At 45.8% G+C, this 25,941-nt stretch overlaps 1 protein-coding gene across 3 annotated transcripts in view; it reads right to left on the bottom strand.

Moving 5' to 3' along the window:
- Positions 1-25,941, bottom strand: part of ARHGEF10 (Rho guanine nucleotide exchange factor 10) — a 172,467-nt gene that overhangs the window by 88,985 nt on the left and 57,541 nt on the right. For 2 of the 3 annotated variants that reach the window (XM_044288945.1, XM_044288946.1), the window contains exons 9-12: positions 18,737-18,853; positions 18,512-18,626; positions 14,568-14,680; positions 8,028-8,105 (exon numbers count right to left, since the gene is read on the bottom strand). In XM_044288945.1, the coding sequence (XP_044144880.1) occupies positions 8,028-8,105; positions 14,568-14,680; positions 18,512-18,626; positions 18,737-18,853 (423 nt within the window). The remainder of the gene's footprint in view (positions 1-8,027; positions 8,106-14,567; positions 14,681-18,511; positions 18,627-18,736; positions 18,854-25,941) is intronic. The other variant, XM_044288947.1, reaches the window with a different exon arrangement.

Raw genomic sequence — 25,941 nt, 5'->3', positions numbered from 1 at the left:
AAAATGCAATGCACTTTAGGGATTGTACATTCTATTTTAATGTCAGTGCTACAATGACTGACCAGCAGGCTCCACCAGAGAGGCGCAGACTCCTGGGAAACACTCAAGGCAGGCTTGGGTCCTACACCAGGTCCCAGCCAATCGCATTTGCAGGGTGCCGAAGGGAGTACGTTCCCTCTATCAACACTTACATGCTGCGGACGCCATTGACCGCCACATGTAAGTGGTTATATAGCCCGGATCTGAACGCCTGCCGGTGCGGGCTGTTAGAACAGGAGTGCAGCTCTCAGACCGGGCAGCAGTGAAAAGGCGGTGGCCCAGCCTAAGGCCTCTTAGTGACCGCTGTAAAAAAGGCATAATGGGTGGTCACTAAGGGGTTAAAGATGGCACACACTTAGGAGCGCAGCGGGCGCAAGAGCCACCAGGTTGTTGCTGTTTAAAACAGCACTGGCCCAGGGCTAATGTCTGTGATCAGACATAAGGCCAATCCCAGACATTTAACCCCTCACTTGCCATGGTCAAATGCGACCATGGCATCTGAGCAGTGAAAATGCAGGAGCCACGTGCTCCCACACTCCTAACACCTTTCCCGGCTGAGATTGGAGAAGTTGTTATATGCCAGTGATGGGCATCAGTGCCTCAAGCAGACTCCAGGCTATCACTGGTATATATTTCAATACAGGCCTGCAAGTGGCAGCATTGTATTGGAATATACTGAATGCTGTGTTCTGTGATAAATATCCATCACAGAATACAAATCTAAGGATTGCTTGTACTGTCTCTTTTAAAATCGAAATGAATTTAATAAAAAAAAAAAAATATCATATCATAGGCATCACCGCTTCCAAAAACACCTGTTCTAATAAAACATAAAAGTATTTATAACATACAGTGACTGGCATAACAGAAAAAAAAATTAAAAAGTATACGGCAGTAAAAAAAAAAACATTTTTACTTTTTTCACTATTGAAACACAAGAAAATCTATACATGTGGTATCGCCATAATCGCACTTACCCAGACAATAAGGCCCCTTTTACACGGGCGAGTATTCCGTGTGGGTGCAATGTGTGAGTTGAATGCATTGCACCCGCACTGAATCCTGACCCATTCATTTCTATAGGGCTGTGTACACGAGCGGCGATTTTCACGCATCACTTGTGCGATGCGTGAAAATCGCAGCATGCTCCTCTTTGTGCGTTTTTCACGTAACGCAGGCCCCATAGAAATGAATGGGGTTGTGTGAAAATCGCAAGCAAGTGCGGATGCGGTGCGATTTTCACGCACGGTTGCTAGGTGACGATCGGGATAGGGACCCGATCATCATTATTTCCCCTAATAACATGGTTATAAGGGAAAATAATAGCATTCTGAATACAGAATGCATAGTAAAATAGGGCTGGAGGGGTTAAAAAAAAAATTACAAATAATTTAACTCACCTTAATCCATTTGTTCGCGCAGCCGGCATCTCTTCTGTCTTCATCTGTGAGCAATAGGACCTTTGATGACAACACTGCGTTCATCACATGGTCCATCACATGATCCATCACCATGGTGATGGATCATGTGATGGACCATGTGATGAACGCAGTGTTGTCATCAAAAGGTCCTATTGCTCACAGATGAAGACAGAAGAGATGCCGGCTGCGCAAACAAGTGGATTAAGGTGAGTAAAATTATTTTTTACCCCTCCAGCCCTATTGTACTAAGTTTTCTGTAGTCAGAATGCTATTATTTTCCCTTATAACCATGTTATAAGGGGAAATAATACAATCTACACTACAACTAACCCAAACATGAACTTCTGTGAAGAGGTTCAGGTCTGGGTACCACATGCAGTTTTTTATCACGCACGTGCAAAACACATTGCACCCGCGCGATAAAAACTGAACATCGGAACCCAATCGCAGTCAAAACTGACTACAATTGGGTACCTACTCACGCAGGTTTGCAGCAATGCACCGGGACGCATCCGGACCTAATCCGGACACGCTCGTCTGCAAGGGGCCTAAAGGTAACAGGTCAGTTTCACCGCATAGGGAACGCCGCAAAAACAAAACCCATAAAACTGTGGCGGAATTGCGTTTTTTTCCCCCCAATTCCACTCCATTTGGATGTTTTGTTTTCAGGTTCCCACTACATCATATGCAATATTAAATAGTGACATTATAAAGTACAACATACGGCTATGTGAACAGAAAAATGAAAAAACGAGATTTTTGTATAACTTACCAGTAAAATCTCTTTCTCGCTCTTTCCTTGGGGGACACAGAAGACCTTGGGTATAGCTCATCTCCATAGGAGGCGTGACACTAAGTGAGAACTGTTAAGCCCCTCCTCCACAGCTATACCCTCAGCCTGGAGAGAGAGACTGCCAGTTGCGTGTCCAAGCAGTGAGAAAAGGCAAAGTCCAAAAGTGGAACCAACAAGCCAACTACCCAACGGGTAAAACAACTCGGAAACAAAGAATGGGTGGGTGCTGTGTCCCCCAAGGAAAGAGCGAGAAAGAGATTTTACTGGTAAGTTATACAAAAATCTCGTTTTCTCGCCCAATTTCCTTGGGGGACACAGAAGACCTTGGGACGTTCAATAGCAGTCCAAGAGGGGAGGGACCACAGCACCAAGGCAAAGCACCCGAAGGCATCAAGAAACCGCCGCCTGCAGACCAGGCGGCCCAGGGCAGCAGACGCCGAAGCCCCAGTGCGCACCCTGTAGAACCCAGTAAGGTGCGCAAGGAAGACCAGCGACCGCCTTGCACAAAAGCATGGCCGAAGCCTTATGCCTCCGGCCCAGGAGGCACCGACCGCTCTGGTGAAATGAACGGTGACACCAAAAGCAGAACCCTGCCCTTGGTGCGGTAACCACAGCAATAGACACAGAGAGCGTAGGAAAGCCACCCTGGAGGCCATCAACCCTTTGCGCGGACATCCTGGAAACACAAGAGACCGAACGCCGACAAGAGCCGGAGATCTCCAAGAGAAGGACAGCCGCGAATCTCATGAGCGCGCAAATTACCGCCCACGGAATGAGAAGTGGTCATGCACAAGGCCAGCACCGTTTCCAAAGGGAGTGCAAGCAGCGCACCCATGTTTAGAGGGCCATGCTCCTGGCCAGCAACGTATTCGGTGAGGGTGCAATGAACCGCACATGGCAGCATCGCATCCCAGGAGAGCGCGAGCACCCCGCCACGGACGGGGCCATGCACATGGCCAGCAACGTACTGGCGCAAGAACAAACACCGTCAGTGAAGGTGCATGTATGTCGCCTGAGGAGAGGAGGCATGCCCATGCCGGCAGCAAAGCCAGCGAGAGTGCGGTCCACCGCCCAAGGAAGGGGGGGGGGGGGGGCCATGCCTATGGCTGGCAGCGGATCCGGTGAGAGTGCAAGCACCCCGCCATGGAAGGGGGTCAAGCACGTGGCCAGCAACCTACCGCGAGAGAACAACCCCAGCCAGGAAGAGTATGTATGCCGCCCGAGAGAAGGAGGCATGCTCAAGGCCGGCAGCGAGACCAATGAGAGTGCAGCCTACCGCTTATGGAAGGGAGTCATGCACAAGGCCGGCAGCGAATCCATTGAGAGTGCAGCGTTCCGCTTATGGAAGGGGGACGTGCACATGGCCGGCAGTGAATCCAATGAGTGCAGTGTTCCGCATATGGAAGGGGGACGTGCACATGTTTTATACCCATGGCCGACAGCGAACCCAGTGAGAGTGCAGCGTACCGCCATGGAAGGGGGTTACACACACGGCCGGCAGGAATCCAGTGAGAGTGCCGCGCTCCTCAAGGAGGGGGGTCGTGCACATGGCCAGCACTGTATCCGGTGAGAGTGCAATTCTTCTGCCCCAGAAGGGGGTCATGCACCTGTCCGGCATTAAATCCAGTGAGAGTGATGCACATGGCCAACCTGTAACAGGAGAGGCGACGTTCTGCCTATAGACGGGGCGCCTGCCTTTGGTCAGCGCCGTATCCCGGGAGATGGCAAGGGTCCGCCTAGAAGGGGAACATGTAGCTGGCCAGAACCGCAGCCGAGGATCGCAACATGCCGCCTACGGAAGGGGGGCATAGCGTGCGGCCAGCACTACTGCATCAGGCTGCAGCGTCCTGCGCAACCATTCCGTTATTTATTAACTTCATTATTCTTTTTTTTTTTTTCTTTTTTTTTTTAAAACACAGCCACTCTGAGGCAAAAAAAGGGGCCACCATACAGGGGCACAATCTCATACAGGCCCACCAGGAAGCCCAGAACATAGAGGGTGTCCTCTAGATGGGAGCCGGCCCCTGGCGGCCGGTACCCAACAGGTTAACAAACATCCGGCCTAGGGGGCGGCGCTGCGATCCCCTGGGGGCGGGGGACCTCCAGGCGGGAAGAATTCGCGCCGCGAGAAGTTCCCGCCCCCTCCAACCGAGGCTGGAAGTTTGCGGCCTAGTAGGCCGTGAAGCCGGGGCCTAGATTTTCGCGGCGCCCGGCCGACCGGGAGTACCGGCGGTCGGCCGGGACCGGGAGGGAGCCGGCTGACGCATGCACTAACGGCCGCGGGTGCCCACCCCGCGGACCGGCAGAGATAAAAGCGCCGGATTGCGGCCGTGCAGGCCGAAGCCTGGGTCAAAAGTTTGCGGCACCCGGCCGACCGGAAGCCTCAACAGACAGCCGGGGCCTGCTGGAGCATCGCGCTCAGTACATGCAGGCCGTGAGGGCCTTGCGTCCGGCAGCTTCTGGAGCGGGCCCTTGGCCCTAGACACCGGTAAGGAGGGCGGGGGGGGGGGACCCTGAAGTCCAGCACTGCACCCCCTGCCCTAACGGACCAGGCGCCCGTGGAGGAGGGACAGGGCAGTCAGCGCGGGCCCCCTGTACTGAATCTGCGACCGGTAAGGGGGAGGGCCGGCATAACCCGTGTCAGAGGCAGCTAGGAGCGGGTCTCCGGTCCTAAAGCAGAATTCCTCCACAGCAATCCATTGCTCACCCCTGTGCAATGCCCTATGAAGGGGCAGTGTATAGTCGCCCCGCGGTCACCAGTATGGTGGTGGTGTGGGGCTATATGATTATTGGGCAACAGCTGGATATGAGAGACAGCCCTGGAGCCAGAAAAATGGCTGTTCCCAACGACACCTCAGGGGCCAGCCTAGGTCCAGCAGGGACCAGTATGGGGGTCCAGCACGCAGGAGACCGGGGAGGGAATGAGGGGAACGTAGGGCTGGAGAAGACTCTCTCTTACCACAGCCGTCTTCACCCTCGGTCCGTTCCAGCAGGGTCGCCCCTTCAGCTACTGGCACCGTAGTGGCAGGACGCTGGAAGAGGGACTTGGCGTGCGGGCGACCCTTGCGCTGGCGGGATGCAGGGGAGCTGGGCTGCCCTGGTCCACCTTGCCTTCTGTGGGGGAGGCAGCAGTGCGGATGACCGGCACTGGCGCAGCTCGACCCCGGGAGAAACAGAGAGGTCTAGTGCGTCTCTGTTGTCCCTGATGATCTGAAGAAAAAGAAAAAAGCAAAAATCAAAACTAGAAAACCAAACAGGAGAAAAACAGCCCTGCAGTAGCAGGGAGTGTCTTGCCTCCTTGGACACTAAGCAAAAACTGGCAGTCTCTCTCTCCAGGCTGAATAGCTGTGGAGGAGGGGCTTAACAGTTCTCACTTAGTGTCACGCCTCCTATGGAGATGAGCTATACCCAAGGTCTTCTGTGTCCCCCAAGGAAACTGGGCGAGAAAATTATGGCTCTGGTAAGACTTGGAGTAAAAAAACAAAAACGGAAACCGCCGGGGCCTCTAAAGGTTAAAGGTAACATATTGTCAGAAAGCGACATATCAGGTAGTCATTATAAACATAATGTTTAAAAACTGGTGCTGTGATTAACCCATATAACAAGATTGTGAAATATTGCAGTTTTCATGCTGGCCACCAGAGCATCACAATAAACAGATCCTTTTAACCCCTTTACTACCGAGCCACTTTTCACCTTAAATCCCAGGCCTGACATGTGTCACTTTATTTGGTAATAACTTTAAAACACTTACTTATGGTATTTTGTTTTCTCGTCATATATTGTATTGTTCATGACAATGGTAAAAGTAAAATTTATAAATTTTTTGTAAAAAATACCAAATTTACCAAAAATTTGGAAAAATTTGACAATTTCCAAATTTCAATTTCTCTACTTTTATAATAGATAGAATGCTTAGAAGAAAATCTTAAAATTTTCTAAATTTCCAAAACCCACTTTTTAGGGACCAGTTCAGGTCTGAAGTCACTTTGTGAGGCTTACATAATAGAAACCACCCAAAAATTACCCCATTTTAGAAACGACACCCCTCAAGGTATTCAAAACGGATTTTACAAACTTTGTAAGACTACTTTCACACTTGCGTTCAGAGCAGATCCGTCTGGTATTTGTACAGACGGAACCGCTCCTATAATGCAAACGATGGTATCCGTTCAGAACGGAACCGTTTGCATTATATTTCAGAAAAAAGTCTAAGTGTAATTTGTATTCAGACGGATCCGTCCAGACTTTACATTGAAAGTCAATGGGGGACGGATCCGTTTGAAAATGGCACCATATTGTGTCACCTTCAAACGGATCCGCCCCCATTAACTTTCATTGTAACTCTGGACGGATCCGTTTGCCTCCACACGGCCAGGAGGACACCCGAACGCTGCAAGCAGCGTTCGGGTGTCCGCCTGCTGAGCAGAGCGGAAGCCAAGCGGAGCCAGACTGATGCATTCTGAGCGGATCTGCATCCACTCAGAATGCATTAGGGCTGGACGGATCCGTTCGGGGCAGCTTGTGAGAGTAGCCTTAACCCTTTAGGTGTTCCACAAGAATTAATGGAAAATGGAGATGAAATATCAGAATTTCACTTTTTTGCCAGATTTGAATCCATTTTTTTCCCATTAAAGAAGCAAGGGTTAACAGCCAAACAAAACTCCATATTTATTGCCCTGATTCAGTAGTTTACAGTAACACCCCATATGTGGTCGTAAACTGCTGTACAGGCAGACGGCATTGCGCAGAAGGAAAGGAATGCCATATGGTTTTTGGAAAGCAGCATTCACTGGGATAATTTTTAAAGGGAACCAGTCACCTCCAAAAAACATCCCAAGCCGCCAGCAGTACCTGACAGTAACCAGCAGCGTGTTTCCGACCATAATTTTCTTCCTGAAGGCTGATGCGGCTAAAGCTCAGAAAACCTTCTTTTATCCCCCGCCCGTTTCTCTAGTCATGCTTGCAGTCAAGGGGGCAGCGGCCTCCTTGCTTCAAGTCAAGATAACCACGCTCTCTTCCCTGCCCCTTGGCTGTGACTGACCGTGCTTATGCAGAGAGTTCAGAAAAGCCAGACGAACTGCCGGCTGTCAGTCACTTGAAACTTTTTTTGTCCCATTCTGAGACTTCAACTTTTGGGGGTCTGATCCCCTTTACAATACATTAGAATACTTCTGTATTGTAATGCATTGGCTGTAAGTGTATTATCACTGTAATACGCTTACAGTCTGCTTGCCTGTGAGATCTAGGGGGCTGGATCTCACAGGCTCTCCCGGAAGGCAGCCACGATTCCTAAGGAAGGCATCAGGCTACCATGGGGTCCCTGTCACAGCAGAACGGGGACCCCAATGACACCGGCACCCATGAGGATACCGCACTCGTGCCGCGGCCGTGCAAGAGTTAATGCGCCGGCATTGGTGTTTTTACAGATGCCGGAGCATACAGATGCCGGACCCCTGCCTCCGATATAGTAGGCGCAGCTCCTGCAGCCGCCCAATCAGCGCGCCGTACTTGTACTGCGCTGGGATTTCTGTCCCGCATTTCTGCGCCGTACATGTACGGCGCTGGTATCCTAAGGGTTAAGAAAAGTCCAAAAGTTATTTATCATCTATAGAAATCTAAATGAATACAACTAAAATTAAATACACTGCAGGACACATTCCCTTTAAAATATGAGCTGCATCCAACTTTACAGCTTGACATCTCAGCCTTTTATGTGTATAGTTTATGCCCAGACACATTACTTTGCAATGGTTATAAAAACCTTATAGTACCTCGAGAATTCGTTTCAATGAGTCGACATAGTTTTTCTCGCTTTCCACAATCGATCCGAGAATGTATCTTCTAACAACCTATAAAAATAATTCACAGTTTTATTACAGATAATAGAAATACTATTCTGGGATCTATAAACCGTGGTATGGGATATCTCCCCATCAACAGGAGAAAATACAATTCAAATACAATCCATTCAATATTGCAGCATGTCACTCCAGGTCTAAAAAAATGCTAAATATAAGATGTAATAATCCTGCTTCCCCGTTCTCATGATGAGGTTCGGAGCCTCCTACAACTATGGCTCTGTTCACACTGCCATTGGGGTCCATCCTGTCAAGTTTACATTGTTGACAGCCACAATAGATTAGTATGTTGCAGATCCTTCATAACTCCCATGGTCAAATGGCTTCAAATTGTACCATAGGGCATCTCGTGCTCCTTTACTTTGGAAATAGGAGCTCACAGTCATATCGATAACATCTGATGGATGGGTAGTTTACCCTTATTTTTTTTAGAACTTTTATAACTATTTGATTTAGTGGGGTTATAAATAATTTTGATTAAAGCGTATCTGTTACTAGAATATGTTACCCTATGTAGGAGATGCATACTATAGGGTCAGGTCCACTGTATTATCGGCCCAAACAATTGTGCGGTTTGGTTAATAAACAGAATACAGCTGTGTCACCCAACCAGTTTGACTTTGGGCTACTCCCAAGGGCATTATCCTGGCAGTCCCCTGGTATACACCCTTGAACCCCTATACAGGGATCTGGAATTCACTGCAGGGGAACCACCAGGCTGCTACCTCCTGGAATAGCTGCGGTGTGGTTGACTTCTGACCCAATGAGGTCAGAGGCACTCAAATAGTACAGAGAGATCAGGCAAAACTTGTAGTCAGGGACAGGCCAAGGTCAGGGCAAGCCATTTGTGCAAATCCGAGAAACAATCCAAAAAGGTCAGGTCAAGCATTGCAGAGTTAGTACAGTGATCAGGCATGGGTTAGGCGGCAGAGGGTCAGAATCCAGAAATCAGACAGAAGTTCGTACACAGACAGACAACAAATAATGCACAGGGACTAGCAAGCTAGACAACCTATTGTTGCCTAGGGAAAGGTGCCTTAAGTTCCCCAGGGCTGGCAGCCATTGCCTAGTGAAGATTAGCACATGCACACACTGGCCCTTTAAGAGCTGGGGAGCACACACACCCTGCAGGTAGAGAGATGAGGGCTTCCCAGCAAGTACAGGTTGCGGCCTACATTGCGCTGGAATACTGGTGGCCAGACAACACTAATGGCGGGTAAAGAAGCGTCAGCAGGTCTGGTGGGACAGAATCAGCAGCAGTAGTATAGTAAGTGGATCAGTTCCCGTGTCTATTCGGGGAGCAAGACAGCGCCAGGCATGGGCCGCCGACATCAGGACAGCATACACTTATGAGTCTGCTGAATTCATGAAGAGGGTTCTTCCGCCTGCTTGCTTTCTCCCACCTCCCTCACCAATGACTGACAACTGCCGCATATACAGGCAGATACACGACATGTTTCTAAGATTCTGCTTGGGTCTTGAGACTTTTAGCCAGAAACATGAATTTCCATGCATTTAAAAAAAAAAAAAGTTAGTCTGATGCAAAATTGCAGTAAGACGCCCATGATTATAAAAAGCTGGGTGGCATTTTAACAATGTGCAGAAAATATAATGGATTTGTGGGGTGGATAATATCTTATCTTATACTTCAAAACTGGGAAAATGATCCTGGAATGAAAAGGTTTAATATGGCACCTCTCTGCTAATGCTGGGGGGGGGGATCTAATAAATGCCACAGTGGTTCAATCTACCAGGAGAGGAACAAGACAAACATTTCTGCACCCAGTTATGGAGCACATATGTCTACTGTATTTGGAGGCCTTAACCAATTGTTTGCCTTTCAGCTCTCCAGGAGTAAAAGGCGGATTTCTTTTCACAGAATAGTATAGGGCAGTGGTCAGCAAACTGCGGCTCTAGAGCCACATGCGGCTCTTTAGCCCCCTGATATTGGCTCTTCCAGGTGTGGGCTCACATGTACAGTGCGATAGCATTTTCATTGCCCGTAGCAAAAATAGGCAGGAGGGTGAAGACCAGGAAGCGGTGAAGGATCTGTACTCACCGCTTCCTGGTCCTCGGTTGTAGGCTGTGCAGCTCTGCGCACAGTGTGAGGCGCTCTGTGACGTCACGCTGTGAACGCCAGTTCACAGCACAGCCGACAGCAGGAGGAACACAGAGCGCTGGTGGTGAGGAGCAGCGGCATCCAGGAGCCAGAGTGGTAAGTGCTTTTTTATTTGATGAAACTTGGGGCTGATCTGATGCAATGGGGTGATGAGAATCATAATAAGGGATGATGAGAGGCATCATGGATGATAATGGGGATGATGAGAGGCATGGGGCATTTATCTGAGGTCTGATTGAGGGGGTCATTTACTTTGGGGTCTGAGCTGACATCTGATCTCAGGGCGGTCTTATTAACAATGGGGTTCTGATTAGTGGTCGGACCTGAGGTGAAATGAAAAATATTTTTTTCCATATTGTCCTGCTCTAAAACCTACGTGCGTCTTATAGGGTGAAATGTTGTGGAGTGAAAGAAGATGTAGTGTCGAGGATTGAGAAAGGTATGTTCAGATGGTTAGGAATACCCTTATAAAGTAAATAATGTACCTTCCTATATATTTGAAGTTTAAAAAATTTGGCTCTCAAAAAAAATAAAATCGCTGTTTTGTCGATATTTGGCTCATTTTACTAATAAGTTTGCCCACCACAGGTATAGGGGGTGCCAGCCTGAACTCAGACAGCTTTGTAGGAGGAAATGTGCTGCCACATTGCCACCTCCCATCACCCTCATTCTCCATTCATCTAATTCCCGTTCACTGGGGGCACAGACAGAACTACAAAGCAATGTGTTACATGGCCAGCGGACCAGGGGGAGTGATGGAATGAGTTCAAGAGACAGAGGAAAAATGCATGGAATGCTGGACACTGAATTCCGTCCTAGGGGCTCAATACCGGAAAAAAAACGCTTCAGTTTTATTTTAAAGCATTCTGAATGGAAAGCAATCCGTTCAGTATGAATCAGTTCAGTCCCTCTTACAGTATTTGGCAGCATGCTGCGGTATTTTCCCCGGCCAAAATTCCGTAACACTTGCCGGAATGTCGAATCCAGCATTAATTTCCATTGAAATATATTAATACCGGATCCAGTACCAAGAGTACCGGAAAACCGGATCCGGTTTCCCGGTCTGCGCATGAGCAGACCTTTAAATCTGTGAAAAAAATAAATACCAGATCCGTTTTTCCAGATGACACTGGAGAGTGGAGAGACAGATCTGGTATTTCAATGCATTTGTCAGATGGATCCGCATCCGGAAACAAATGCTATCTGTTTGCATAAAGATTTCCGGATCCGGCTGGCAGTTTCGGCGACGGAACTGCCTGCTGTAATCCTCTAACGCAAGTACCCTTAGAGTCAATTATACCCTCACAGCGGGAAGCATATTTATACTAAATATAGGTAAAACAGAAGGCCCTCAGAGCATAGAGCAGGTCTAGTGCTGGCACTTCATAATGTAGTACATAGGGGAGCTCTATAAAAACTACAATCTTTATTAAAATAGTGCCAACATATGCTGTGGCACATTCCAATTGGAGAGGTCTCTGCCCATAAGAGCCCACAATCTTGATATGTTCTATATCAAGATTCTATGTCAATCTTGATGACCTATCCTCAGTATCAGATCGGCAGGGGTCCGACTCCCAGCACCCCCGCTGATCAGCTGTTTGCAGAGAACACAGAGCTCTTCCCCGTTTACCTGCTAGCGGTGAGCAGGTGTAAATGCTGAGGATAGGTCATTATTATAGAAAACCAGTCAACCCCTTTACAGGCAGCCATACACACTCAAAAGTCGTCGGCCGACAGTTATCTGTCCCGATTCCCTCACAACTCCCATTATACACATATATGTTCGGCTCAGCCAAATGTGTATTCAAATGGGATAGGAAAGGACACTACCAGACACAACCAATTATCTCCTGGGAAGAGCAAAAGGATTGGGTGAAAATATTTATCTTGCCTGATCCCCTTCTACCCTCCTCCTTACTGACCTCATCTGTAAAGAGTTGCCCATATATACAGTATTAAACTGCTGGCCGAACCTGCCTTTATCTGCAGGTTGAGCTATGCAATACACTTATGTGTATGGGGGGGGGGGGGGCCTTTACACAAGCAGAGACTTGCCTTGCCCATCACTAACTCGGCCCCTCCATGCCAAAATTAAAAATTCTATTTATCGTTGGAAGCCCCCCACCCCCCTCAGCCAATGCGGATTGGATGCAGACCCATTCATTTCAACGGGGCCGCAAAAAATAAGGACAGCAAACTGTGTGCTGTCCGCATCCGTATGTTTATTTGGTAGGCTAGGATAAGAAATGAGCAATATTCAGTTTAAATCACATTTAAAAAATTCCCATATAGAACAAAATAAAAAAAGCCATACTTTATAGGCTCATATATGAGCCTCAAAAATTAAAAAAAAAAAGTTAAAAAAAATCTTTCAAAAAAAGTTTTAATCACCCCCATTTCTGTATAATAAAAAAATTAATACCTAAATAACAATAAATATAAACACCATGGGTATCACCGCGACCGAAAATGCCCATACTATTAAAATAGAAAGAAAAAAAAATTCCAATATGGCGAGTGGCATAACAGAAAAAGGGGTAAAAATGGACGATTTGCCATTTTTCATTGCTTCTCTTACCCCAAAAAATAAAAATAAAAATGTGATCACAAAGTCACTCACACTCCAAAATGGCATCAATAGAAACTACGTATTGTCCCGCAAAAAATATGTCTACTGAGCCGTTTAAGGGGCTTAAGTATTAAAAAGTTTTGGGGGTCAGAATATGGTGATGTAAAAAAAAAAACTAATAAACATTTTGTTATCAAAGTTTAAATGTATTTTTACACTATTTAGACATAAAAAAAATAATATGTATATATATACATAAGGGGTATCGTAATCGTACTGACCCAGAGAATTAAGGGCTGTTTCACACGAGCGAATGCCGTGCGTGGCATCCTCTCTGTGAAAGAGTGCCAAGACCCGATGCAGACTGCAGAGGCACGGAGCATTAACATGACTGATAATGCTCCGTGCCTCTCTGTGAGCTCTTTACTACGAAATCGCAGTGACAACGATGATTTCGTAGTAAAGAGATCACAGAGAGGCACTGAGCATTATCAGTCATGTTAATGCTCCGTGCCTCTGCAGTCTGCATCGGGTCTTGGCACTCTTTCACGGAGCGGATGCCACGCACGGCATCCACTCGTGTGAAACAGCCCTAAGAATTAAGGGAATAGGTCGGTTTTGCTGCAAACGAAACGCTGTGGGAACAAAACCCGTAAAACGGTGGAGGAATTGCGTTTTTTTTTTCTAATTCCACCCCATTTGGAATTTTTTTACCGTTTCCCACAACATTTTAGGCCATAATTAATGGTGGCAATAGAAAGTACAACTTGTCCCACAAAAATTAAGCCCTCATACAGCAATGTGAACGGAAATATAAAAAAAAGTTATGGCTCAAGGAAAATAGGGAAGAAAAATGAAACGTAAAAACGAAAAAAATAAAATAAAAACTCTGGTAGTGAAAAGGTTAAGGTCAGTCAGGACCTGGTGAAGGATGGATACGGCATCACCGGGCTCGGGCTGTCTAAGGCCAGGTTCATATTGCTGCTACACCTCCGACATCATTTCCATTGTTCTGTTCCTTCATAGAAACAGAACAATGAAAGTGACGGAGGTGCCGGATCCAGGGACAAGAATAAAAGAGGTTTAAAGCAGAAGAACTTATGTAGTCTTCTAGTACAATAAATCATATTCTTCTAAATTGTGGTGCACTGCCAGGAAAATCTCCCAGCACACAGCATACGCTGACTATGGTGGTATCATCCTGCTGCCCCCTAACAGTCCCACCGAACAAAACAATGGATACGGAGTGACTGTAACCTTACTCCTAATGACGTACTGCTTGGGCCGAGTTCACATCACATTAAGAGCAAGCCTCAGGAGGTTGGAGGCTGCAAATATCCCATGGTATATGGTGTAAATAAAATCACCAAGAGGCTCCTACTGTAAATAAAGACATACTGCAGGCTATACTGTTTTGCTTCACTCCTATGTATGACAATCTGCAGCCTACTACACCAATCTGGAGGGGAAAAAGGTATACCAACCTACACAAGCTTGATGGAGGCTAAAACCACACGCTTATCCATAGGACTTAATTTGCCCGATGGAGGGTAAGTTTGGCCAAACGTAGGGCTGAACATGATGTATACATAGCCTTAGCCTGTGTCTCTACATCATAGACTAGACTGTCCACTAGATGGCGGTCTCAACAAAACAATGCAAAGTCAGCACTGTATGGTAGAATTACGTACTATATACAATAGACATACTGTATAATTCAGGCCAATGGCGCTATTATATACGTATTTAGAGAATGGTGTACCTGCTGCTGGGTTAGTCCTTCTGGCATCGGGGACATGATGGCCTCAGTATGCACACAGTCCACATCGATGAATAAATTTAACTCTTCATCCTCAATACAAACAGATTTACGGTCTAAAATCCAAAGAAAACATATTAGCTTTATCCAATATAAACTTTACAAAAACGTTCTTATGTGTACAAGTAGAACCAAAGAATGCAATACGTCTAAAGGCTCAAAAACATAGACTGCAACTAATAGCAGGGAGCAGATCTACTACATGCTGGAACAAATACTTTACAATAAAACGAAATGTGTGTAATGGACGCCATGTGGCTGCCTGCATGTATGACGCCTAAAGCATACTTACTTTACCGTGTATGAATACATTCAGCATAGGGAATGCCACTATTGGTGAATACTGACTGCTGACTTTTTAATGTCTTCTCAGTATCCAGACGTGGTCGAAAGTACGTCGTTCTTTTCTGTGCTTACAGGGGGTGTCCAGTGGGTAAGACATTTTTAGGAAAAGGATCACAGTGGGTTGGGAGAAAAAATAAATAAAAAAAGTATGCTCACCTCACCGACCCTCCGCAACTCTGGTTCCAAGCTTACTAGGTCCCCACTGGTCTCATCTCGTCACACAGGAAAAGCAAGCTCAGGCAAACAGTGGCCATGGCGGTCACCTGCCTCTAAGTGTTAAGACGGGACTAGGAAGCAGAGACCAGTGGGGGTCTGGTAAGCGTTGGAAGCGGAGTGGCAGGAGGTCAGTGAGGTAAATATGACTTTTTTATTGTTTAACCCACTTTGAGACATTTCCTAAAAAATACTCCAGTCTGCAAACCTCCTAATGCATAGTCCGTTACAAACTGTGCTAAGCTGAAATATTATGGGTATCCTGAAGTAGAGATGACTGAATCAAAGAGCTCTTGAGCAGCGAGGGGCTGTCCCCTGTTGCTCAAGAGGCACCCTCCTGCCTGTGCATGTGCCATTACATTTCCGGGGACTGGCGCATGAGCCAAAACCACAGAACAGGTGCAAATCTTTCCATGATACCTCATCTCTTTGGATGCTCCAGTCCTGGTTTTGGCTCACAATCACTGATGGAAATCACTGACCAAACACTGACGTGTGAAAGAAGCCTAAGGAAGCTTAGGAAGGCAGTAAGACAGTGCACCCTATGAATCTTTAAAGGCAGGATGAAATGGCACATCAACAGCACATCCATGGCAGAATGCCAGCCTCAGATTGCTACTGCAGATCACATGTGTGAACAGACCTGTTACAGCTTCCACACAGGGCTAGCAATCAACTAGCAGAAAGGCATTACTGTTATGCAAATCATTTATCACTTCATAACTAAACAGATATACCATTAAAGGGCTTGTCTCACTTCAGCAAATGACATTTATCACGTAGAGAAAGTAAATACAAGCCACTTACTAATGTACTGCGATTGGCCACATTGCCTCCTTTGTCGTCTTTATACATTTTTTGGGGTTACGACTAGGCTTAAGTGCATCGACCTTCAGATCACAGATCCGAAGTCGATTCGTTCAAATACTTTGACTCCACACATTTCCTATAGCAGGGATGGCCAACCTGCAGCTCTCCAGCTGTTGCAAAACTACAACTCCCAGCATGCCCAGACTGCCTACAGCCATCAGCCCACATCAGGGCATGGTGCGAATTGTAGTTTTACAACAGTTGGAGAGCCACAAGTTGGCCATCCCTGTCCTATACAGGGAGTGCAGAATTATTAGGCAAGTTGTATTTTTGAGGATTAATTTTATTATTGAACAACAACCATGTTCTCAATGAACCCAAAAAACTCATTAATATCAAAGCTGAATATTTTTGGAAGTAGTTTTTAGTTTGTTTTTAGTTTTAGCTATTTTAGGGAGATATCTGTGTGTGCAGGTGACTATTACTGTACATAATTATTAGGCAACTTAACAAAAAACAAATATATACCCATTTCAATTATTTATTTTTACCAGTGAAACCAATATAACATCTCAACATTCACAAATATACATTTCTGACATTCAAAAACAAAACAAAAACAAATCAGTGACCAATATAGCCGCCTTTCTTTGCAAGGACACTCAAAAGCCTGCCATCCATGGATTCTGTCAGTGTTTTGATCTGTTCACCATCAACATTGCGTGCAGCAGCAACCACAGCCTCCCAGACACTGTTCAGAGAGGTGTACTGTTTTCCCTCCTTGTAAATCTAACATTTGATGATGGACCACAGGTTCTCAATGGGGTTCAGATCAGGTGAACAAGGAGGCCATGTCATTAGTTTTTCTTCTTTTATACCCTTTCTTGCCAGCCACGTTGTGGAGTACTTGGACGCGTGTGATGGAGCATTGTCCTGCATGAAAATCATGTTTTTCTTACCTTGCAGACTTCTTCCTGTACCACTGCTTGAAGAAGGTGTCTTCCAGAAACTGGCAGTAGGACTGGGAGTTGAGCTTGACTCCATCCTCAACCCAAAAAGGCCCCACAAGCTCATCTTTGATGATACCAGCCCAAACCAGTACTCCACCTCCACCTTGCTGGTGTCTGAGTCGGACTGGCGCTCTCTGCCCTTTACCAATCCAGCCATCTGGCCCATCAAGACTCACTCTCATTTCATCAGTCCATAAAACCTTAGAAAAATCAGTCTTGAGATATTTCTTGGCCCAGTATTGACTTTTTAGCTTGTGTGTCTTGTTCAGTGGTGGTCGTCTTTCAGCCTTTCTTACCTTGGCCATGTCTCTGAGTATTGCACACCTTGTGCTTTTGGGCACTTCAGTGATGTTGCAGCTCTGAAATATGGCCAAACTGGTGGCAAGTGGGATCTTGGCAGCTGCACGCTTGACTTTTCTCAGTTCATGGGCAGTTATTTTGCGCCTTGGTTTTTCCACACGCTTCTTGCAACCCTGTTGACTATTTTAAATGAAACGCTTGATTGTTCGATGATCACGCTTCAGAAGCTTTGCAATCTTAAGAGTGCTGCATCCCTCTGCAAGATATCTTACTATTTTTGACTTTTCTGAGCCTGTCAAGTCCTTCTTTTGACCCATTTTGCCAAAGGAAAGGAAGTTGCCTAATAATTATGCACACCTGATATAGGGTGTTGATGTCATTAGACCACACCCCTTCTCATTACAGAGATGCACATCACCTAATATGCTTAATTGGTAGAAGCTTTCGAGCCTATACAGCTTGGAGTAAGAAAACATGCATAAAGAGGATGATGTGGTCAAAATACTCATTTGCCTAATAATTCTGCACGTAGTGTAGTGTGCAAGTACTGCCACCGGTGATGGTTTGTAGGGTGGTTGTAACTAGGCTTGAGGGAATCGACCTTTGGATCATAGATCCGAAGTCAATTCGTTCAAAAACTTTGGGTCCGCGTAGCCAATACATTTTAATGCTGTACAGATACATCATTAAAATGTAAGTATTTGAACAAATCGTCTTAAGAGCTATTATATGTAGGCCGATTACCACAAGCCTAGTTACAACCACCCTACAAACCATCACCAGTGGCCGTACTTGAAAACTATAGGAAAAAGCACCAGCCTACACGTACACCCGTTGTCCCGGCCACCAGGGAGGCCAGCGCTTTTCCCTATAGCGTGCAAGCACGACCACCGCTGCTGGATTGCAGGGTAGTCAAAAAACCCTGAATACAAGTATTGTGTAATAAGATGGAAATGTATTTTTATCACGCCAGCAAAGGAGGCAATATGGAAAATCACAATACATTAGTAAGTGCCTTGTAGAGAACGTTCATACATGATACACGCCATTTGCTGAAGTGACACAACCCCTTTAAGAGGTCTGAAAAAGCTGGGTGCTAATGACCATATTGGCATACATGTCCTCTTCACAGGAAGCACCCAGGGGCAGCTTCTCCAAGCCGTGTCATTTGAATCTCAACCTAAAATTCAAAGAGTTAATAGACCGTACCATGCAAAGCAAAAGATTTTGTTCTGATGTAGGAGCGACCCTTCTTCACAGCAGCCTTGGTTTTCTCAAGTCCGTCTTTTGTGCCTTCCTTTGCAGCCTTCATCAGTCTCTGCACCTAAATCACAGAGCACAAGAGAGGTAGGTAAAGAATGGTGTGACACGAGGGCTCTAGGAGGACGTACTGTTCATGCGCTAAATCAGGAGCTAGAATCTCGGCTACATCACCTTGAGTTCATGTTTTTGTTTTAACTGTTGGATCTCTACTCCTCCCACTTTGTTTGCCACCAAATCTTTCATCTTTTGCTCGTAGTGCTGTTTTATACGTGTAAGGTCCTGAGAAAGCTAAACGGAGAAATATGGTATAATCTGCGTGAATTGAGATGCAACACTTGAGCATTTTTTAATATATTTTTTTCCCCCATCCTTTTGAAATAGTCAGAATGGCTGTATTTATAAAGGGTGTGCGCCCATCCTGGAGTAAAAGGAAAATCTGGGCACCTGAATCTCAGACACAACTATCTGTGCGAGCAGGCAATACCAGCACTGTGGTAGTTTAGGTAGGCATTCTATATAGAGCACTATAGAGCCAGGCCATGCTCAGGAAACGCAGAAGATCCTTTTAAAACGTTTTTCACAGTGAATCTGTCACCTGGTACCTGTAAGTAAAACCAGTCGCACGTTCAGATGTGCACCTGTCAAAGTGTAATCCTTTTTCTCCGATCCTTGCCCATGCCCCCAATTCAGAGAAATATAATTTCATGATAATTAGCCTTTGCGTGCAACGAGGGCAGCGCCGCAATGCTTCATTGCACCAGAGGCTCCACTCACTTCCCCTAGTGTCCATGCCCCCGCCGCTTTGACTGACAGGGCCAGGCAGTGAAGACATAAAGAGCACACACTGTACATGGCTGGAGACCAAGGACTTTCTCGTGCGGTCACTGCCTCCTATTAAAAAACAATGCCAGGCAGATTTCATACAGCTTCTAGTGCTTACTAGTGCGAAATCCACACCAAATTTCCGTAGACAAAAGACGATGTGTGAACACACCCTAAGGCCCCATGCACACGGCCGTGTGCGGGCCGTGGAACCGCGGCCTGGATCCCTCCTGAGAGCAGGAGCGCACGGCGTCACTGGTTGCTATGACGCCGTGCGCTCCCTGCTGCCGGCACAGTACAGTAATACACTGGTATAGATCATACCAGTGTATTACTGTATTGCGGCGGCAGCAGGGAGCGCACGTCGTCATAGCAACCAGTGACGCCGTGCGCTCCTGCTCTCAGGAGGGATCCAGGCCGCGGTTCCACGGCCCGCACACGGCTGTGAAACACGGCCGTGTGCATGGGGCCTAACACTCACTTTTAGCTGAAAACTCATGCACATATATAGAGAATCGATTAGCTCTCCTGCCTATAGTAAAAAATTCCAAGGAAACGTCTCTTATAATGTGAGCTGTCCCTCTGTTATTCCTCCAAGAAATCTATGAATACACGGAGGATGGTAAAACCCAGAACAACAGAGAAACAGCACAACACAGAGTTGTAAGAAATTGTTATTTCATGTGGAATACACTAAGGCATGTCAGCTGAGGTGACAGGTCCTCTTCAATGGCAGCTGCATTGATCATATATTGAGAGGCCTGAATGGAAAACTCCCCTCATTCCAAGAGCCGTTATTTTTCCACATTTTTTTTCCATTCACATAGCCGTATGAAGGCTTGTTTTTTCTTTTCTTTTTTACAGGACAGGTATAGTTTTATGGTATTATTTCATTTACCATATCTGTAAAAATTACAGGTCCGATCAAATGGCAGAGGGAGACCCTTCCCTCTGTTTAACTTCCCAGATGCCACGGTTGCTATTGACTGCGACAATCACCGATCCCGGTCATTGCGGCCGGTTGTCAGTTGTAATGCAAAGCCAGTGCCCGCTTCTTACACTCCATGCACATCCACAACGTAGAGTAATGTCATGGTGCGTATAGGAGTTACAGGGTTACTCTTCACTCTACATTTTCTGGATACTGTATCCGCAGGAACATGATCTGGTATGTTACGTTATCTTAATCCATCTGTCTGGAAGCACTGCAGGGTCTTACCAATCCCTTGGCACAACATAAAAAAAGGTACCTGAAATAATCCTTGGCAAACAACCCTCGTAGAGTGCGCCACCTAACCCGAAAACTAGACTGCTTTTGAATCCTTAAGCCTTGTAAGCTTCTACTGAATTCTTCTAACTTCTGTTTTTACCTGTCAGCCATATAAGCTACCATAATGCCAATATTTCTGTCAGTCGGCCAAGCCCAGAGGACAAGTCTGAGAGGAATCATGTCTGCATTCCCTGGAACCCTCTTCATCATACAGAAGCTCCCTCACTCTGTAGATGCATATCTGACTCCTGCAAACATCAGCTGGTCTGCCACCGCTTCACATAAAAAACCTTGAATCTATAAATGATCCAGATAAAGCACCTAATGTAAAGATCAGACACAAAAGTTCAGAGTGTGCTTCTGCGTTTCAAGCCCACTGGTCCTCAGCAGGCCACCATTAAGAAACAGATGGTTAGAAACCATCCATCTACAGTACCTACAGCCTAGCTAGGCCAATGATGTGCAATAATTACCTACTCTATTGGGTTGTAAAAAAAAAAAAAAAAAAAAAAAAAAAAAAAAAAAAAAGTGACACTTCCTATCCTGTAGAGATAATTTCTCAGCAGTCATCTCATTATCATCACAGGCAGATGATCAAATATTTTCTGTAGCGCATTTTCCTGTGTTAATACGATTTGTCCCCATTCTCATTATGACTACTGCATGTGATTGCCACTTAACAAGCACTGATCAACATGCTGCAAGGCCGATCGGTGGACGGTAATGGGTAGAAATCTGCCTGTTTCAAAGGACCCTTCACAAGGTCCAGCCCAGGGGGCTCAACCAGACATTTCAGTCAAGATCCTGATAATGACTTCCTGCATCTGTATTAGGAAGCACATGGCTGAGCACTGAACAGAAACCCTACATACAGCAAGTGCACATGAGGATTCACTGCACTGGGTCTGGGGTGTTTTCAGTTTTGGTATGTTTTAAAGGGGTTAAACTAAAATTATACAGCCTAATAAAATCAAAAAGTTTTCCTTTTCCAGATAGAACATGCTGCTAAAGGAAAAATACAGTAACTCTCTAACGGGATAATCACTCAAGATGAAGGAATTTGCTGAAACATTCCTGAACACTTGCATCATTCCTTGGCCTAAAAAGGCTCGGCTCAGAAATCCTAGCACATAGCCCTCAAGACAGCAATGACCGTACAGTACATATTAATGCCCAATCACATACAGAAAAAACATAGTAATGTAATAAAGGGCATCTGTCAGCAGATTTGTACCCAAGACACTGACTGACCTGTTACATGTGCACTTGGCATCTGAAGACATTTGTGTTGGTCCTGTGTTCATATGTGCCCACATTGTTTTAATATATGTAATATATGTAAATGAGCCTCTAGGAGCAATTGGCTCAGCTCTCTCTGCAACGGCAACGCCCAAATTGCTCCAAGAGACTCATTTGCATATATTAAAACTTCATGTTATGTCAAAATTGCAATTTTTTTTGTTCCAAAAGATAAAATAATGAACGTTATTTACTACACCAGGCATGGTCAACCTGCAGCCCTCCAGCTGTAGGCTGATAGCTGTAGGCTGTTCGGGCATGCTGGGACTTGTAGTTTTGCAACAGCTGGAGGGCCGCAGGTTGAGCGTGCCTGTACTACACTATATGAACCCCAAAATGGTTGCCAAAAACAAACGACAATCCGTTCTGCAAAATTGTAGGTCTCGTATAGTTAAACTGAAGAAAAATAAAAATATTTTACATTTTTTTTGTTGTGACCACTGGGACACAGAGGGGGGAAATATTACTGGGCCTAAAATTAGTTATGTCACTAAGGGGTTAAAATGCATTTGTGTCCCACTAGATTTTCTTCAGACAAATTCTGAACTTTTCAATGTTAAGGGGTTAAATGGGTTGTGAGGTGGCTTAGGGCACTTTCACACTAGCGTTTTTCTTTTCCGGCATAGAGTTCCGTTCTAGGGGCTCAATACCGGAAAAGAACTGATCAGTTTTATCCCCGTGCATTCTGAATGGAGAGTAATCCGTTCAGGATGCATCAGGATGTCTTCAGTTCAGTCTTTTTGACTGATCAGCCAAAAGATAAAACCGCAGCATGCTACGTTTTTATCTCCAGCGAAAAAAACTGAAGACTTGCCGGAATGCCGGATCCGGCATTTTTTTCCATAGGAAGGTATTCGTGCCGGATCTGGCATTCAAAATACGTGCATGCATGCGCAGACCAAAAAAAAAATAAAAAAAATAAAAAAAAAAGGTGAAAAAAATAAATGCCAGTTTTGCCGGATGACACCGGAAAGACTGATCCAGCATTTTTCTGACTGATCAGGCATTTTATCAGACTGATCAGGACCCTGATCAGTCTTACAAATGCCATCAGTTGGCATACGTTTTGCCGGATCCGGCAGGCAGTTCCGGTGACGGAACTGCTTGACGGATCACTCTGCCGCAAGTGTGAAAGTAGCCTAAATATTACTAGGTCCCTGTCTCCCCAACCAATCAGCTGTCTGAAAGGGTCATGGCACTGGTGCGAGAGCTGCACTGTGAGTGGCATTGCTGTGTAATTACAACGGCTCCATCCCATTCACTTGAGTTGAACCCCAGGCAAATTGATATTGATGCCTTATTTTGAGAATACGGTAGGTCATCAATATTAAAAGGGATATTCCAGTTTTTATTTTGTTTATATAATGAGAAGTCGTACAATTTTCTAATATATATGTATTTAAAATTCTGCGTACATAACTTCAGTCACAGATCGCCTGTTCAGGCCATTTTATTCCCTAAAAAAAGCCTCACGTGTATCAATATGCGTTAGACTTTTCCCTGCATTCATGAGCGCAGGGTGCGCTGTGAACTGCCCAGGTAGTGGAGCGATGCTGCTGGTGCCTGAAATATCCAATAACAAAGCTCCGTACAGCAAGGAGTGTTGTTACCAGTCACTTGCGATCTTCATATATAACGACAGGCGCACACCAGGCAGCTCTAGCAGCGGGTGCTGCCCACACTCTACATACTGGTGAACATGGCTGCTGCTGTGCCTTCAGCTGCTACTCTGGATGAGTTCAGTAAGTTAGCTACCGTTTTTGTGTGGTGAGGGGCACTGTGGTTAGAGGGGGCATGGGTAACATCTGTGCAGCATGTGTATTCATCCGTCGTGTGGTGTATGGGCAGAGAATGAGCCGTGGCACTGCAGCCTCCAGTGTGTGTATGCTCTGAAAAGGAGGAGGGGGCATGCCCCTGGCGCTGCTACTCTGAAGTGGCCCTTTACATTTGAAGTGCAGCAGGGTTTGTGAGAGGCAGACAGTGGCGGGGAGGCCTCTCCGCAGTCCTTAGTCTGGAGATAGTCCCTCTCCATAGCGCTGGTTCACTCCCGTGTTACAGGTCATATGTGTATATGACATGTTATAGTCATAGGATCCACTGCTGGAGGGTTCCAGTGCTAATGAAGTCTCAGAGCACCCAAACATGCCTGTAAGGCCTCTTTCACACGGGCGTCATGTTTTTTGCCCGGATAAGAGGCGGGTGCGTTGCGGGAAAATGCGCGATTTTTCTGCGCGAGTGCAAAACATTGTCATGCGTTTTGCACTCGCGTGAGAAAAATCGCGCATGTTTGGTACCCAGACCCGAACTTCTTCACAGAAGTTCGGGCTTGGGATTGATGTTCTGAAGATTGTATTATTTTCCCTTATAACATGGTTATAAGGGAAAATAATAGCATTCTGACTACAGAATGCTTTGTATAATAGTGCTGGAAGGGTTAAAAATAATAAAAAAGTTAACTCACCTTCTCCTCTTGTTCGCGCAGATGCCACTCTGTTCTTTAGCTGTGGACTGAATGACCTGAGGTGACGTCAGATCACATGCTCCAATCACATGGTCCATCACCATGGTGATGGAGCATGTGATCTGACGTCATCAAAGGTCCTTTAGCCCACAGATAAAGAACAGACCGGCATCTGCGCTAACAAGAGGAGAAGGTGAGTTAACTTTTTATTATTTTTAACCCCTCCAGCACTATTATACAAAGCATTCTGTATTCAGAATGCTATTATTTTCCCTTATAACCATGTTATAAGGGAAAATAATACAGTGAATAGACTGTCACCTAGAACCCATGCGTGAAAATCGCACCGCATCCGCACTTGCTTGCGGATGCATGCGATTTTCACGCAACCCCATTCATTTCTATAGGGCCTGCGTTACGTGAAAAACGCACAAAGAGGAGCATGCTGCGATTTTCACGCAACGCACAAGTGATGCGTGAAAATCACCGCTCGTGTGCACAGTCTCATAGAAATGAATGGGTCAGGATTCAGTGCGGGTGCAATGCGTTCACCGCACGCATCGCACCCGCACGGAAAACTCGCCCGTGTGAAAGGGGCCTAACTCCATGGATCTCTGGGCAGCTATGCCACCTGTATGCTGAAGGCTGTTACGGCCTAGTCATTCTTTCCGTCAGTGGAGCCTTCACTTTTATGACCCGTCTGTCTTGTCTCTTAAATGCTAGTGATAAAGTAAAGGGAAGATACACTATATTGGACTGTACTTTATCACTTTGCTATAATTGCCTGATGTTATTAAAGGTCCCTTTACACAGGACGATATTACAGCAGATAGTCGGGAAGGAAGCGTTCCGAGCATTTACATGCAGTGATCTCCTCCAGAGTATGGGGAGGGGTGATCGCTTATGACATCACTCCTCCCCATACTGTCTCGTTTGCTGGAAGGCGGTCATGTGTACACAGCATAATCTGCTGCCGGTAAACAATGAATTTTGCATGCGCACAAATGACTGGATTACCCGATGAACAAGCGTTCGGCTCGCTCATCAGGTAATCTGTGGTACATTTACACCGGATCATCGCTAATGAGCGTTACTATGAACACTTATCAATAATCTGTGCGATTCTTGGTCTGTGTGAAGGGCCCTTTAAACTAGTAATGGTTCTCCTGCATAAATACCAACCTCTTAGTCCATGTTCACACCACTGCTATTTATTTCTGTTGTTCTGCTCCATCAGATGTGGAGAATAACAAAAAACAGAAGTGCCGGATTGGGCACATAATTGGCCCAAACGGAGATGATAAAACGCCATTAACTATAACAGAGTCTGTTTAAATTCCGTTTGGGTCTCTTTACTAAACAAAAAAGTTCTGCATGCAAGGCTTGTCAGGTCTTTTTGACAGAATCTGTGACAAAGGCCCCAAATCGAGCCACCAACGCAGATGTGAATAAGTCCTTAACATTATCTCGGCCTACATATTATTAAGTTGAATTACTGCAACTTTCGTACTTCTCCTCAGCTAA

Source organism: Bufo gargarizans, chromosome 4 (genome assembly GCF_014858855.1).
Source record: "Bufo gargarizans isolate SCDJY-AF-19 chromosome 4, ASM1485885v1, whole genome shotgun sequence".
NCBI classification, from domain to species: Eukaryota; Metazoa; Chordata; class Amphibia; order Anura; family Bufonidae; genus Bufo; species Bufo gargarizans.
Note: the sequence above shows the minus strand (reverse complement) of the source record. Positions and strands in the feature narration are given on the sequence as shown.